Source organism: Plectropomus leopardus, chromosome 17, assembly GCF_008729295.1.
Source record: "Plectropomus leopardus isolate mb chromosome 17, YSFRI_Pleo_2.0, whole genome shotgun sequence".
Lineage (NCBI taxonomy): Eukaryota > Metazoa > Chordata > Actinopteri > Perciformes > Serranidae > Plectropomus > Plectropomus leopardus.
This window is the reverse complement of record NC_056479.1, coordinates 1,527,250-1,543,017: the sequence shown is the minus strand read 5'-3', so window position 1 is coordinate 1,543,017 and position 15,768 is coordinate 1,527,250. Positions and strand designations below refer to the sequence as shown.

At 40.6% G+C, this 15,768-nt stretch overlaps 1 protein-coding gene across 1 annotated transcript; it reads right to left on the bottom strand.

Annotated features, from left to right (window-relative positions):
• Window positions 1-96: 96 nt before the first annotated feature.
• On the bottom strand, window positions 97-15,484 carry LOC121957107 (nitric oxide synthase interacting protein). The gene is made up of 10 exons (XM_042505623.1): window positions 15,398-15,484; window positions 15,064-15,158; window positions 14,236-14,341; window positions 14,047-14,128; window positions 12,027-12,162; window positions 10,365-10,516; window positions 3,095-3,211; window positions 1,951-2,021; window positions 1,740-1,848; window positions 97-841 (listed from the first exon to the last, which is right to left on the bottom strand). The coding sequence occupies exons 2-10, from the start codon at window positions 15,131-15,133 to the stop codon at window positions 770-772; spliced, it is 915 nt and encodes a 304-aa protein (XP_042361557.1). The 5' UTR covers window positions 15,134-15,158; window positions 15,398-15,484; the 3' UTR covers window positions 97-769.
• Between the last annotated feature and the right edge of the window lie 284 nt (window positions 15,485-15,768).

Genomic DNA, 15,768 nt, shown 5'->3' with positions numbered 1-15,768 from the left:
CTCATCACATTCTGCCCATGTCTTTGAGAGAAACCAAGCCAGTTTGCTCAGGTATTAAAGGGGTAAAAGTCTCAAACAAATCACACACACAATGACTCAAACTAGTAATGTGCAGTTTAATAGGAAGCAGAATCTGACTGAAACATAAAGTCATTGCTGGCAGGTCCCTGACCATCACATGATACAACAGCTAAGCTTCTAAAACAAAAAATTAATTCAGTGAAATGTGTGACATTTATCTCGACATTAGGATGGAACATTTGGAGACTTTTTAATCAGCAGCTGCAAATCCTGTGAAGCTAATCCTCTGGCTCTGAATTGGAATTTTATTTTACTTTTCAGCCATTTTGCAACACATGGCAATAGATTAATGTATTTGATTCTACTCTTATGTAGAGTCTAAAATAACCAGACAGTGTTTCTGCAAAATCTGTTAGTTTGTGACCTGACAGAGGGGACAGGTTAAGTCTTGTGCCAAACGATATAATCCAATTTTATATATAGACATAGTAATAGTACATAGGCAAAATCGATCTTTACAAAGAGGGGGAAGCTGCTTTTCACATTGACTGAATTTCACCAGCTATGATGGAAAAAATACAACAAAAGGTACAACAAAAATATTCCTGCACACAACAAAGGTTTAAAAAACACAGTAAAAGATGTCGACACACTAGAAGAAGGATATTTCATGGTTTACACTCAGTGAGCTACAACAGGGATGTACATAGAATCATTGTGACAAAGCTGTGCAGTCTTCGATCCTGTGTCACACCTGCATCACTGGACGAGCCTCTTTGGCACTGAGGTCGACCCCGGAGGCAGCGAAGCCAGTTCCACCCTGTCAGAGCACATGACACACCATCAGCACTTTTCCAACAAAATTTGCACGTATTACGCAGTTTTTGATAGACAGGTAAATTATTAAAAATAAGCTACAGACTGCTTTCCCATTGCCAGTAGAGCAGAGCTGTGTGCATGGCTCTGCAGCAGATGAGTGTGCCTTTCTGTGTGTGTGTGTGTGGTTTTTTGGTAGGTCACATACTACTTCGTAAAGGCTGCAAAACAGGTTAGTAAACAGCCGAAAGCTGCATGGAGGTCTGTGAAAACATTACAGTGGTTATTCCTCTTGATATTTTTCTTATTATTCAGTCTCTCCTTAAACTTGGTGCAGACTAATTTGGATCGATGTTTGAGCACTGCTTAGGAGGAGATGGGCAGTATCTTCTGTCGGCTCGTATCTGCATCTCACAGTTATTGGGGTTAAATAGGCGTGTCCACTTGGGTGTTGTGTTTCCATCAATGCTGATTGGAGCCAACGCCGATAAATACCTGTGACTACTAATAACTGTAGTTATTTAGCCTGAGTGTGATGCAAAAACCAGAAGTTAGCAGGTGTTAGTAGGGTTTTTGTGTGGTGAAAAATGGCTTATTTGTCTAGTTCACAGCTGAGAAGCTGAAAATAGGCTTTCAGACTGTGAGCTGTTAGCGATGTGTCTCAGCGGGCAACGTGCAGAGTGGACAGCAGCAGGGGGCCTAGCTGCTGTCATCATGTCTACAGCAGAGACAGCTGAGCAGCGTCGCCCTGCTGTCTGAAAGCACTTCAAGTATCCTGTCTCCTTACTCCCACAGATTATTACATCCACTCTACAAGAAACCATTTTAGGAGTTTTATGGAACAATTTTAAATCATGGAGTGTGTTGATTTCCCTCTCCTCTACACTCAAGTGCGCACATACCCTCTGCAGTGGAATGATGTCTCTTTCGGTCAGTTTTTCTCCGGTCACAGGGTCAGTCATGTCCTTCTTGATCAGCTTTTCCACACACTCCTCAGTCACCACAGTCCCCCTGAACACAGAACGGACACACACTAATCCCCTCAGAGACAACACTTAAAATTATGTTAACATTGTGAATATTAAAAGTGATGGTAGCAATGCTGACACTCACGAGGGGCGCAGGACAGCACAGGGGACACTGTTGCCGAGGACGTCTCTGGTTACTGCACATACATATCTGTCCTGAATGAGACCAGGCAGGATTTAACCATGTGACCAACAGTATAGAGGAAATACATCTGTTACATCACACAAGACAAGATTTAAGCATGATGCCATCCTTTCTCAAATGTGACTGAGAAGCTGATTGGCTGGTCTGAGTCCTGAGATCACTGGGTTTACTGGTCATGTTTTTTAAACGTGCAATTGCATACGACTGTAGGATTAAACTGCGATCTGATCATTTTATCAGCGACACACTGACGTATAAATAAAGAGCACTTTGTCTAACTCTGCTTTGAAATCACTTGGTTTAAGTTTTAAATAAATCATTATCAAGTGCGTTTCACTGTTAGTGTTGCTAAATGTAAGTTAGCAGTAATGTTTATGAAGCCCATTAGCACAAAATACTGTTTGCCTCAGAGGGCTTTAAAGCATATGACATCTCTCTGCCCTTAGACCCTTATATATCACCTAAAGGAAAACTCCTGAAAAAGAACCCGACAAGGGGGAAAACAATGGAAAAAACCTCAGGAAGAGCGGCAGAGGATGTTGAGGGATCCCTCTTCCAGGACAGACAGATGTGCAACAGAGCGTCATCACTTTTTTTGTGCTGCTTTCAGATGATTTTTACAAATATTTAAACCTTTGAAACCTGAGCACATTAAGTAAAAGGGGAATAATCATCTTGGTACGTAATGTTCAATAAACTGCAAGAAATTAGCAAATTTAGAGAATTATTTTGAAAAAAAGAAGAAGAAAAAAGAAAAACTAGGGAAAACTATTTTTTAAGCACCTTTAAGTCTTGTTTGGCTATTTTTAAATTTCTATTTTTTCCTTCTTTATAAAAAAAATATTTTTAGGTAATTTTTTATATGTTTGAGTAACTTCTTGCTAATTTTTGGGTCATTTATCTTCTTTTGTTTCTCACTGCCTTCTTTGTATGTTTTTGAAAGAAATTACTTATGTTTCAAATGGTTAAACATAGATGTTAACTATCAGGCCTGGGTGCTGCAGCTGCACAAGATCAGATTGTAGCTGTGGAACCTGATCACTCTGCAAGATGGTGGACCACGTGGCTCGGAGGTGGAACTGACCTGGCGTGTGAGCAGGGCCACTCGATCCAGACTCGGGTCCAGCGGGGTGAAGCGCACTGTGATAAGCTCGTTCATCTTAATGGGTCGTCCTGACATGGGACATAACACAACCTTACTCTGACACACAGGAGGGAGGGACAGGAGGGAAGGGCAGGAGAGGACAGAGATTACAAAAGTGTCATCTGCACTTTAGTTTCACACAGTGGAGCAGAGAGGAACTGAGGCTGCTCAGTGACGGCCAGAGATCCAGGGTCAGCCCACCTTCTGTCTGTGAAACAGTGTCAACATTAAACAGGCAAATACACAGAATAAACAGACAGAGAATATCATGACATCAGCACCTGGTGAGCCTGGAAACAACTCATATCACTGACACACACACACACACACACACACACACACACACACACACACACACACACACACACAGTCAAAAGCCTTATTCAGACATAGAACTGAAAACATATCTTAACGCTGCAGCTAAAGCTAGACAATTTGTACTTATTACACCAGTTTTAGTTCCCTTCATGGCTCCCTTCTTTGGACTTAATTAACACATCTACAATTAAAATTCCTTCATTTATTTATTATACTTACAACATGCAATAGGGTTTAAAGGTGCAACAATTCCTTATATAACTGTCTTAACTGTAAATGCGGGCCATTCTGTGGAGGGCAGGGGCATTGCAGAGGAGGAAAAAGTAGGACTGATTACTCAGGGTCCCAAATGAAGGGGGACCCTGCAATTTTCTATATCTAAATAATAAGTGAATAATAAATTCAAATTGGCTTAATAAATTGATTGAAAGACTGAACTTTGTATTAAAAAAGTGGAGGCTATCTGAGGCTCCTCTCACCACCTTAAAAGGTGCAAAATGATTTGGTCTGCCTTTGGGATTTAAACTCAGCTAAAGCCGAGTGAGTGAATGCTTATCCTGCTCATATCTTTCCCGAAAAGAAGGAAATCAGATGTTCAAGAAAGAAAGAAAGGCAGAAAAAAAGAAAAAAGAATGAAAAAAGAAAACTGACTTTGTATGTCATTAATTAAAACTGAACTTTTAATTAATGACTTCTTCTTTAATTATCTATCTGGTGTCCTCCAGGTGTGTCTGTGCTGGACCATCAGTCATCCTGGGACCTTTTCTCTCTGTCTCTCTGCTGGCTGTTGGTATCTAATTATAGATGTATTGGACTGAAACTCCTCCAGGACAGTCAGCCTCTCATCTTCTCTCTGCCTCTCTCAGTGTTTCATTCTTCTATCATTCACATTCTGTGTGAATGATATGCTTCAATTTTGCTTCTTTACAAAGAATTGCAAAACTATGCTCTAAAGTTGCCCAAGCAACAGCCCATTTGCCCTCTCTGACTGAGCTGCCCCTCTGGAGGAAAATAAATCATTGAGATATTTTTGCTGTTGTGAAAGAGAAAAACAAGTAGCGTAAAAGAAAAAAAGTGGCAGAACATGACAAAAAGGGTTGCCTGTGACCCCTGTCATGTGACACTGTTGTCACAGTCTGTGGAAGTTAGACAGATAGATAGCCTTTATTCTCCCATAGGGAAATTTGTTTTCTCAAGTCTGTCACATGTAACATATAACATAAATCACACAACGCACACCATAATTCACCCGTCCCTGCCCAAGAAATATATCCATACATTATCACACACACGAGGATTGCCACAAGGGCACAACTTATTAAGTGCAGCGATGGCAGAGGGGACAGGTGGGATGAGTCTTTTCACTGGTGGAGATGATTAAGACTGAATGGTTTAACCAATGGGATGACCTGTGAACAAAAATGCTCACATATACTTTGGACAAATGAGCTTATTGTCATGTCTGCATAATGTCACACAGTATTTCCTTATACTGTGCCATTATATGACCCAGTCTGAGCTAGCTCGCTGGCTAACATTTTATTTATTTATTTTTTATTTAACCAGGTAAAGTTTATTGAGATATAAAATCTCTTTTTCAAAAGTGACCTGGCCAAGAGGCAGCAGAATTTCATAGTACATGACATGAGAATTAAAACAATCATACAATGACAAAAAAATAAAGAATAAAAAAATATCAGAGATGAAAAAAAAAGTGTTCGTCTGATTTAAAAACAGTGACAATGCCCAATGCTTTCAAGGTCTTTGGTTCTAAGAAGTTCAACGAAGCTGTCAAGTGGGATCAGGTCTGACGGTTTTAATTCAGCTTGCAGGGAGTTTCATGCAGAGGGAGCAGCATAACAAAATGCCTTTTTACCAAGCTCTGTGAGGACATGAGGGACAGTCCATAGGATGGGACCAAACCAAGTAGAGCCTTATAAATAAAAGTCAACCAATGAGTAGATCTTCTGATAGACAGGGATGACCATTCAGCTTTTTTGTATAAAGTGCAATGATGGGTCTGATACTTGCACCCAGTGACAAACCTCAAAGCACACTGATACACAGTATCCAGTGAATGTAAACATGTGACCGGCACATGCATGTACAGTACATCACCATAATCAAGCAAGGAAGAAAAGTTGCTGACACAAGGCGTTTTCTGGGTCCACGAGAGAAGCAAGATCTTTTCCTAAAGTAAAAGCCCAATTTTACCTTAAGTTTAGAAACTAAACTTGAAATGTGATTCTTGAAAGTTAGACGATCATCAACCCAGATATCGATAACACGAGACCAGCTAAATGGATGTACCCTGGCAAGTTAAAACGGGGAGATTATTTGGCAGCAAAGTAGCCCTGGAAAGCAGCATGACCTTAGTCTTGTCCATATTTAAAACTAGCTTCAGCCTTTGCAGACGGGCCTGAACAAAATCAAAGGCCGACTGTAAGAGAGTGAAAGCTTGTATAACAGACGATGCAAAACAATAACTTATTGTGTCATCTGCAGAAAACTGATAAAAGGTGTCTGACAAATTGTTGCAAAGATCATTTATATAGATAGAAAACAAAATGGGCCCTAACAGCGACCCTTGTGGTACCCCTTTCAAACCCTCAGAAATGTTGATGAGGACCCTGCAATTTGGACACACTGTGTTCTACCCAATAAATAATTTCTGACCCAAGAAACTGCATGTTCGGATAAGCCTATTTTTTGCAATGTATCAATCAGGATATTATGATCCACAGTATCAAACACCTTGGATAAGTCTATAAATAATACTACACACACTTTCTTTAAATCCAGTGCTTCCACGATGTCATTGAAAACCTTAAGGGCCACAGAAACTATGTTTTTACCTAAAGCCAGATTGGTACCTTGATAAGATGCTATTTTTATCGAGAAAATCCTTTAGTTGAGTGCTGACAAGTCTTTGAAATGCCTTTGCTAAAATGCACAGCTTCGAAATTGGCCTGTAATTGTTTCAAATTGAGGGATCTCCACCTTTTAGCAGGGGAAGAATGAAGGCCAACTTCCATATGCTTGGAACCTCAATATTAAGAAGACGGAGATTATACAAATTTGATAAGGGCTTAGCAATGAAGTCGGCAGCCAACTTAAGAAAGTAGGGTTCAAGCTGATCAGGACCGGCAGATTTCTTTGGGCCCAGCTTCTTGATGTGTCTAGAGAGCTCAAGAAGCTGGGCCCAAAGAAATCTGCCGGTCCTGATCAGCTTGAACCCTACTTTAGTAAGTTGGCAACATATAGGCAGCAGAGCTGAGCGAGGCTTCTTAAGGGAGCAAACCTTTGCAGAGCTGATTCTGACTACCAGCAGGTGAATAGAGAGGTCAAGCAACCATCTCCTACAGAATTAGTTTCACAGAGAGTAGGCCTATCTCCTCAGAAGCATTTTTTAAAGTTGGGAATAGGCTAATAATGAAAAACTAAAATTTCACTCGATAACAAATGCACAGTAGCTGCGCTGCAAACAAGCAGAAACCTCTGTGGCTGAAAATGAAGCCAAAGCAGAAGTCCCAAAAGCTGCAGTTGTTCCTCTGAGGACCACTTGAGGCTGACTCCAGGAGAGAATCACTCCCCATAGATGTCCATGTTAAAATGCCCAACTTTACAGCAGAGATAAACATGTTTACAGCCTGGTGCAACTGTTGGGGGTGAATTTTCATATAAATCGTTTATATTTTACTAAGGCCTAAAATTACACATATTTAAGGGCGGGGCCGCTTTGAGTGACAGGCTGTCTGCTGTGTCGCTACAGCCTGTGAGTCAGATCCACCCCTCACTCCTTCACAGTTCCACCCTCTCATCTGTGTATGGTCACTTCTAACTCCGAATTTCCAGCATAGCAACAGCTGAAATGACTAACCTGAGGCTTTAATACACTTTTCCCCTTTATTTTCATTAGATACTGCAGCTGCCCAGAACATACTGTTGTGTGCAGTATGCAAACAACGAGGACTTCATCATAACACTGAACCCTGAGCTGAGCTGACCCTCTTGCTCATAAATCTGTTGCCTTGGAGATCAAATAAAAACCATCATTTGTTGATCTTGCCAGAGATGGACTTCAACCTGTTGAATGTATTTGCAATGTATATAGTTCTAAATTTAAGGTTAGAACTGCATACATTATAGATTCTAACATATTATAGTCACCACAGTAAAAAATGTATGCCTATCTCTATGAATTGTTATTTTTTTAGTTATTTCATTTTATTGATGGAAATCTTTATGATAAACAATTCATATTACTGCTATCACTATCTGTTCCACTGGTCATCAGTCACTTGAAGGAGCTGTCATTCACCACTGCAGCTTCTGACAGCTGTTAATCAGCTGCCAACAAGCTGTCATTTGTCTGCGGCTCACCTGATATGATGCGTATCCCCGCTGCACAAAGAATTGTGGTTCAGAATAGCCAGTAAAGCATGCTGGCTTACATACTGCAAAATCCAGTGGCATGTAGTAGGACATACTGGTATTTTTGGCATACTATATTTGGCATACTATTTGTTAGGATGTATTATCTGTATGTTCCTAAACACATATTAGCACACTATATAATACGTCAGAAAAAGATTTAGTATGTCCCAGTATATAGTAAGTCAAATGCAGTACGCCAAAAATACCAGGATGTTCTACTTAATCCAGTCACATTCTGCAGAATGTAAACCAGCATTCTTTTCTGGCTATTCTCACCCACAATCCTCTGCACAGGGGCAGATACATCCCATTAACTGAGCTGCACACAGATGACAGCTCGCTGACAGCTTTCAGAAGCCGCAATGACAGATAGCAGCACATTCACTGACTGATGACCAGGCGAATGGTAATAACAGAATTAACTCTTTATTTTATTCTATTTTGTGCATTACTGCTGTGTATAAGGCACACCGATCTTACACTGTATAAAATGTGCTATATGAGTAAAGATGACTTAAACAAAATATCCTTAAAGATAACCAACAACAAATGGAAATAACTATGTAACTAACAATGATAGAGGTATGAATATGTTATTTAACTGTGGTGAATATACACTCAGCAGCCACTTTATTAGGTAAACCTGTTCAATTGCTCATTAATGCATATATCTGAAAAATCAGGGGCAAATCATGGCAGCAGCTCAATGCATTTAGGCATGTAGTCATGGTCAAGAGGATCTGCTGAGGCTTAAACCGAGCATCACAATGGGGAGTAAAGGTGATTTAAGTGATTTTGAATGTGGCATGGTTGTTGGTGCCAGACAGGCTGATCTAAGTATTTCAGAAATTCCTGATCTGTTAGGATTTTCACGCACACCCATCTCTAGCGTTTACAGAGAACGGTCGGAAAAAGAGAAAATATCCAGTGAGCGGCAGTTCTTTGTGTAAAAATGCCTTGTTGATGCCAGAGATCAGAGAGAATGGCTGGACTGGTATGAGCTGATAGAAAGGCAACAGTAACTCATCAAACCACATCTTCTGATGGTTCTTCTAGCTGGATATCAAGCCATGACAAAAAGCTCAGATCATCTCTAACTGGTTTCTTGAACATGAAAATGAGTTTACTGGACTCAAACAGCCTCCACGGTCACCAGATATCAATCCAACAGAGCGCCTTTGGGATGTGCTGGAAACAGGTTATTCACATCATGGATGTGCAGCAGACAAACCTGCAGCAACTGTGTGATGCTGCCAATGCTGTCAATATGGACCAAAATCTCAGGAATGTTTCCAGCCCCTTGTTGAATCTATGCCACACAGAATTAAGGCAGTTCTGAAGGCAAAAGGGGGTCCAACCCGGAACTAGCAAAGTGTACCTCAAAAAGTAGCCGGTAAATATATGTTAGAATCCACAGTGTATGCAGTTAAGACCTAAAAGTCAAACATCGTGAAGTCAAGTCAGTTTTATTCATAAAACCTATTATCACAAATCACAATTTGCCTCAGAGGGCTTTACAGCATACGACATCCCTGTTGTTAAAGTAACAACAGCAGATGCAGCAAAATGCATTTTGTTTTATCGCCATGGTAACAGATATATAAACAAGAGGGTCAGAGTTCAGGGTGTAAAATTATGAAGAAGTCTTATATCCCAATTGTGCACAAATTGCATGTAACAGTGCATTATTTTTAAGGGCAGCATTGCGCCCCAAGTCTTTTTCTGGCATTCTTATACTATATACTACTACACTTGTGTACTTGAGTATGTTATATAAGTGATATCTGCACAGAGAAGAGTATCGTGAATAAGTTTCACCTTTAAATAATGTTAAACAGCATGATAGGGTTTAACCTCAAGAGATCCCGTTCACAGTGTTGCCGAGCCTGGTGATGAAGTCAACAATCTCTTACAGCGGAAGTGAAACATGCAAAGGTAAGGCTGGAAAATACGTCTAGAAATCTTCTGGTATTCTGGTACATATTTTTTCATATGAAACTAGATATAGCCGGCTCCAGTCCCGATCCAAAATAAGGGTCTAAGGACAGAGGATGTTGTATGCTGTTCAGATTTTAAAGGCCCATGAGGCAAATGGTGATGCTGATCTGACAAGAATCTCCCCTTTAACTTCTAATTGGCTCTTTAAAAGCAATTTATTTGACTTGTTTCGATTTTCTTTGTTTGTAAAACATAAAGTTTGAGATAAGTGATCTGAGAAGGTGTTCAGACTTGTGTTGCGTTCACTGCTGTGACTTTAAGGCTGAACTGCACAGGGTCTTTACTCAGACATGAGACCAACATGTTAAAGTGCCATTAGATGAACGTAAAGTTACAGTATTTCTATGAATTCAGTCTGCTTTTGTAAATATTGAAAGACGTGAATCAGCGTTCAACAATGTTTTTCAAACCACTGACTGCCGTGAGCTGACAGACTGTAACAGGAGGAGACACTCACTGGTTTCTTGAGCAGGGTGGGCTTGGACTCTGGTGTCAGGGAGGGAATCCAGAAACTGGGCAGGGTCTGGCTGGAGGAGGAAGCTGAAGCTGAACTGGAAGATTCTGCTGAGCTGCCATCTGTCCTGCTCTTCTCTCCTCCTTTGCTCTGTCCTGAGGGGGAAATGTATTTTCTCTCAGAGGTAATATGTAATTATGAAACATCTGAAGCAAGTCAAACCCCTGAACATAAACGGCTTCGCTCAGCAGAGGAAATAGGGGGAAGTGGTGCTCTCTCCCCACACGGTTTCAGCAGGACTGTCTGCAGAGTTGGGGGCAGCTGTGGCTCAGGAGGCACACTGGTCATCCTTTAATCACAAGGTTGACAGTTGAGTCCTCAGCTCCTCTTGTCTGCATGTCTGAGAGTCCCTTAGACACCAAACCTGAAGTTGCACGCAGAGCTTTGATTCTCTGCCCAAACCTGATTGGGCCAGAACTGACCCGCTGCATTCAGTCGGGTCCTGGCTGTAATTTTTTAAACTATTCCCATGGTTTTGAACTGGGTCCGGTTCACGCCAAATTATCATTTATTTAATTTGTTTTAATGAAACTGGCAAACTGTCTCATGCTTAAATGACTCTTTGGCAGAGTTTTAATTGTGAATGAAGAGAGAAAGGGAAAGAAAGGGGGTGGAGAGAAAGTGACAGGGAGAGAGAGCGAGTATGCAAGAGGGACAGAAAACAAGAGAAAGAGAAAGGGGGCTGCAAGGTGACTTGGTTGGCAGTTTCTGCTTGTCCTTTCCCAGCAGTGGACTAGATGTGAGTAATATGCAGCAGTGTGGTGATCAACATTTACACACTGCATCACTATCGCTGTGTGTACTTGATGCACGAAGGGACACAGCCTGCTCTGCTGAACCAGTCATGCATGAGATGACAGACTAACAGAAGGAAGAGAAGAAGAAGTACTGATGCAAGGAAAAATGGCAGCTTGTAATACATGTTTTAATATTATATTATATATTATGAACTCCTATTATATTTATTCTATAAATATAAAATGTAATATACTAAAGGGTTTCTAATTGGACTTGGGGCCAATTTGGGTCATGTAGGGTTGGGCCTGATGTTCTGGGCCCAATCAGAGCTCCACCCCAAATTGCTCCCAATGCTGCACCATAGACTGTGAGTGTGTGTGAATGGTTACTGAGCAGCAGGTGGCAGCAGGCGGCCACCAGTGTGTGAATGTGTGTGAATGGGTGAAGGTGACATGTAGGGTAAAAGCACTTTGAGTGGTTGAAAGACTAGAAAAGCGCTCTACAAGTACAGTCCATTGACCATTTATTTGTATAGTGCTATTTAGTTGTTTAACAACTCAAAGTGCGTGAACCCTATGAGTCCCATTCACCTATTCACACATACATTCACACAATGGTGGCCTAGGCTACTGTTCTAGGGGCCACCTGCTCCTTAGGGTTTTAAAACATTAATTTGGGGTTCAGTATTTTGCCCAAGGTTACTTTGACATGTTGACTGGTGGAGCCAGGGATCGAACCACCAGCCTTCCGATTAGAGGACGACCCGCTCTACCTCTGAGCCACAGGTGATAGTGTGGATAAACAGTTATGTCCCAAATGAGACAGAGCGCATGCAGTATACTGAAGACAAACACCACAGACACGTACCAGATGTGAATGGGTTAATGGGTTTGGACACGATGCTGTTCTCTCTGCTTTTAAACCTCTCCACCCGCTCTCTCTCCTCTGACTTGGACTCCAGTTGGCTGGTGCTTTTCTGCGCCTGCCTCTGCTTTTCATACGCCTGAAGAATTAGAGGAGAAAAATACAGCTGAGGAACTGTACACAAGAACAGAAACTTCCTTTATTTTTTCTGTATTTTGCAGAAAAAAAGAAACTTAATGAGAATTTTGAAACACCATAAAGAATTTTTGTGACCTTAAAAGAAACAAACAAAAAAATGATGCTCTTCCAATGCAAATATTTCTACATGTGTTTCACGAACATGAACCACCAAACCATCAACACCTCATCAGTACAGACTCAGTGGTGGAAGTCAACTGTGGCAGACAAATGTCTTTGTTACACAAAAATAAAACTTTTCTAAAATGTTCACCAGAGTGTGTGAAATTGTATAACATTAGCAAGCAATGACAGATGTACCCAGTGATGGTCAGGGACCGTGTGCAAGTAAAATGAAGGACCTCTTGTCACCCTAAACTTTCTCTGTGATCCATCATTTTAAATGTCATCAGAGCCAAATACACAGCAGAGCTGCTTGATGTTGATTTTGTAAAATGAAGTTGTGATTGTAAAAAAGAGCAGCAGACTGGGAATGACGGCTGTTAAACAGACATTATTCAAGAGACAAGATTAAATACTTGTTCATACTCCTGTTTCAACAAAAAAAAGGATCAATATGTAAACGAGAACAACCACATTATGAATTCAGTTGTATAAAAACAGAATAATCACAGATGACGGGCAAGATGCATAAAACTGTGTATTTATAAAGACAGAAATCTGCATATGCATTCTTTTTGTCAGTTTGTCAAGCTGCACATATGCATGATACTGTTTTACAAATCTCAATAATACCCCTTTTCCTACCAAAATAAGCACGTGCATGCAGATTTTTCAAACACAGGTAACCCACTTTGGCTACATTCCCACTGCCAGTGAACACAGCGCTGCAGCACAAAAGCCTGCCTTTCTGTTAACTGGCGCGTGTGTGTCAGTGTCGAGAGCAGAGCCATATGACTCTGGTGTGAATGCCGATTGTACACATTCTTATTGCATTAAAAAGCCAGATGTTTTTTGTGCAGTGGAAATGAGGCTTAATACTGGAGCTGGGTGCACATGCTGGAGCCTCATTTCCACATCCACAGTTCATCATATATGGATGTAGAAACGCCCTTAAATATCAATTAGTGTATCAATATTTGTGCCGGTCCACCACCCCAAGAAACATTTCAAACCAAATGTATCACGTCAACAAGGCTCTCCAACGGTGCTATAGCAGCTGTTATTACGCACGACAGTGGATGTTAATAACATACACCATCTAATTTATCACGTTTCTGCAAACACTAATTATGGTAAAATCTCACTCATCATCATTTATTACACATCAGAAGGATGATCAATGATTTATTTATAGCACTCATGTAGAAACAGCCTTTACAAAGTGCTTTAAAAAATCAGGATCAAATTAAACAAGCGTTAACAACAAGGCTGAGCGTAGATTAAAAGAATCATCAATAAAAAGAATATGCATGTTTTTTGAGCATATGCCTCCTTTATACAACTGGCCCCAGAGTTTCCCTTGAGCACTGGCTGCCAGTAAAACAGCTCACCACTCACTGAGTCCATTTTTTTTTTTTTTTTGTTTTTTTTTAGGGCTCAGTCCTATTTATTTTGTTCTCATTCCTAATTTTTAACAAGACAACTTGTAGCTGTCTCCAACATTTTCTCTGATCACGCAGCATGTTGTCATTAAACTGTATTTATGTTAATTCCGTCAACCTGACCATGCCTGGACCATGAAGTAATGATTTAGTCGGTCAGGTTATTGTTCCCAGTCTTTGCCAGTTTTTGGCTGTGATACAATTTTGTAATGTTAGTGGTGATGCAAGTCTTGAGACAGTGACGTATGGACGTAGCCTAAGACTACGTGTGCAGGACTGACCTTCATTTTTTTGGCTATCTCTGTCTTCTGGTGCAGAATGTATTCAAGAATGGCCTGTTTTTCATACAAGAATCCATCTGGACTGAGGACAGCAGCAGAAACAAGACAAATGTTTATATACTGTATGTGGTCACATGTTGAGGTTATACAGTATGTTAGAGTGTGTGTTTCTTGGAAAGAGACACATACGTCACCACAGGGTCCTGACAGGGCTGCAGGGACAGACAGCAGCAGTCAAAGTCTTTGATCGCATCTTTGCCCAGTCGGATGCTCTGTGTCCCGTATCCAGACGCCGCTGAGAGGAGAGACAAACACACACCACGTGCTTACACATTGCCTAAAGAAAAAAATCATCACCATTTCACTCTAACTTCTTAGGTTATCATGAAAAAGCTCCTAAGCAGATATCTGTGGTGTAATTATCACAGCAAAGACACTGAGCATTAATGGTTTACCATACAGAAAAACTTGTTTTTGTGACATTGTTATTTCTTCAGACTTGGTACTTCTGTTCTACTGACAGAAATGACAGGACATCTGACCGTACTAACCTGAATGCTCATTTCGAGCATCAGTTTCTACAGTTCAGCAGTTTTTGTGTCTGCTTATGGTGGCTTAAGGAAATATTAAAATATTTAAACAGGTACATCTTTTTACGTAAAATTAAACTGTTTGAGAGCCCCAGTACTTTTTTCAAATGATTTTTAGGAGGACCTTTTTTTTGATAACATAACAGTGAAAGTGGAGGTACACAATATTTTTAAATTTGCAAAGAAAAAAGCATATTCATAAGAAACAATTAAATTATACACCTAAAGCAAATAAGAAACGGTGACATAAGACATTAAAAGAGAGAGAGAGAGAAAGAGAGAAATCAAGAATCCATCATTATTATTATTATTATTATTACAAATCGTACATCGCATTACAGAAAACCACCTTGAGGAGCAGACACTGTTTTGTGGCACTGAGCTGGAGGACAGTTTTCTCGACAGTTTCTTCTCAGTTGTCTCTCACCTGTGTCTTTCTTCTTCTCGTGGTATGTGTACACAGCTCCGGCCGTGCAGTTCTTCCCGTGCCGGGTCATCGCGCTTCCACTGGAATTTAAGAGTCTGGAAAAGCGTTTGAACGAAGAAAAAAAGTGTGTGAGCGTTAACTGTTAGCGTAGCCGGGAGCATTGATGCTAATGTACTAACATTAGCTGCTACATGTAAATATACAGAAAAAACATGCACAAATTAATGTAATAAGAGAACGTAACATCAGAAGACGACAACCCGAGCTGTGGCTAAAGGAAAGCTCTTCAGCGGGGCATTTAACCGGGCTGCTAAGAGGGTTAAAACCAGCCTACCTGGGGAAGAAATGTCGGTTCAGTTAAAAAAAAACTGAGGACCAAACTAGCCACACAACTTCTTCTTCGTTAGTAGCACTCTTACACTGCTTCCGCATCCTGCTTGCTCTTCTTGGGGATTTAAGGTGGATTGCACCCTTGACTTTAAGGTGCATTCTGCCACCTACTGTACGGGAGGACGTAGTGAGTTTTATCGGCCCTGGAATACCTCATAGTAATGGAAGGAGTACTCAGATAGTTTACTCGAGTTAAAGTAGCGATACCACAGTACAGAAATACCCTGATACAAGTAAAAGTCATGCTTTCGGAACTACAACAACAACAATAATAACCAAAAGAGCCAAACAATAATGCCAGAATTTAAAATAGAA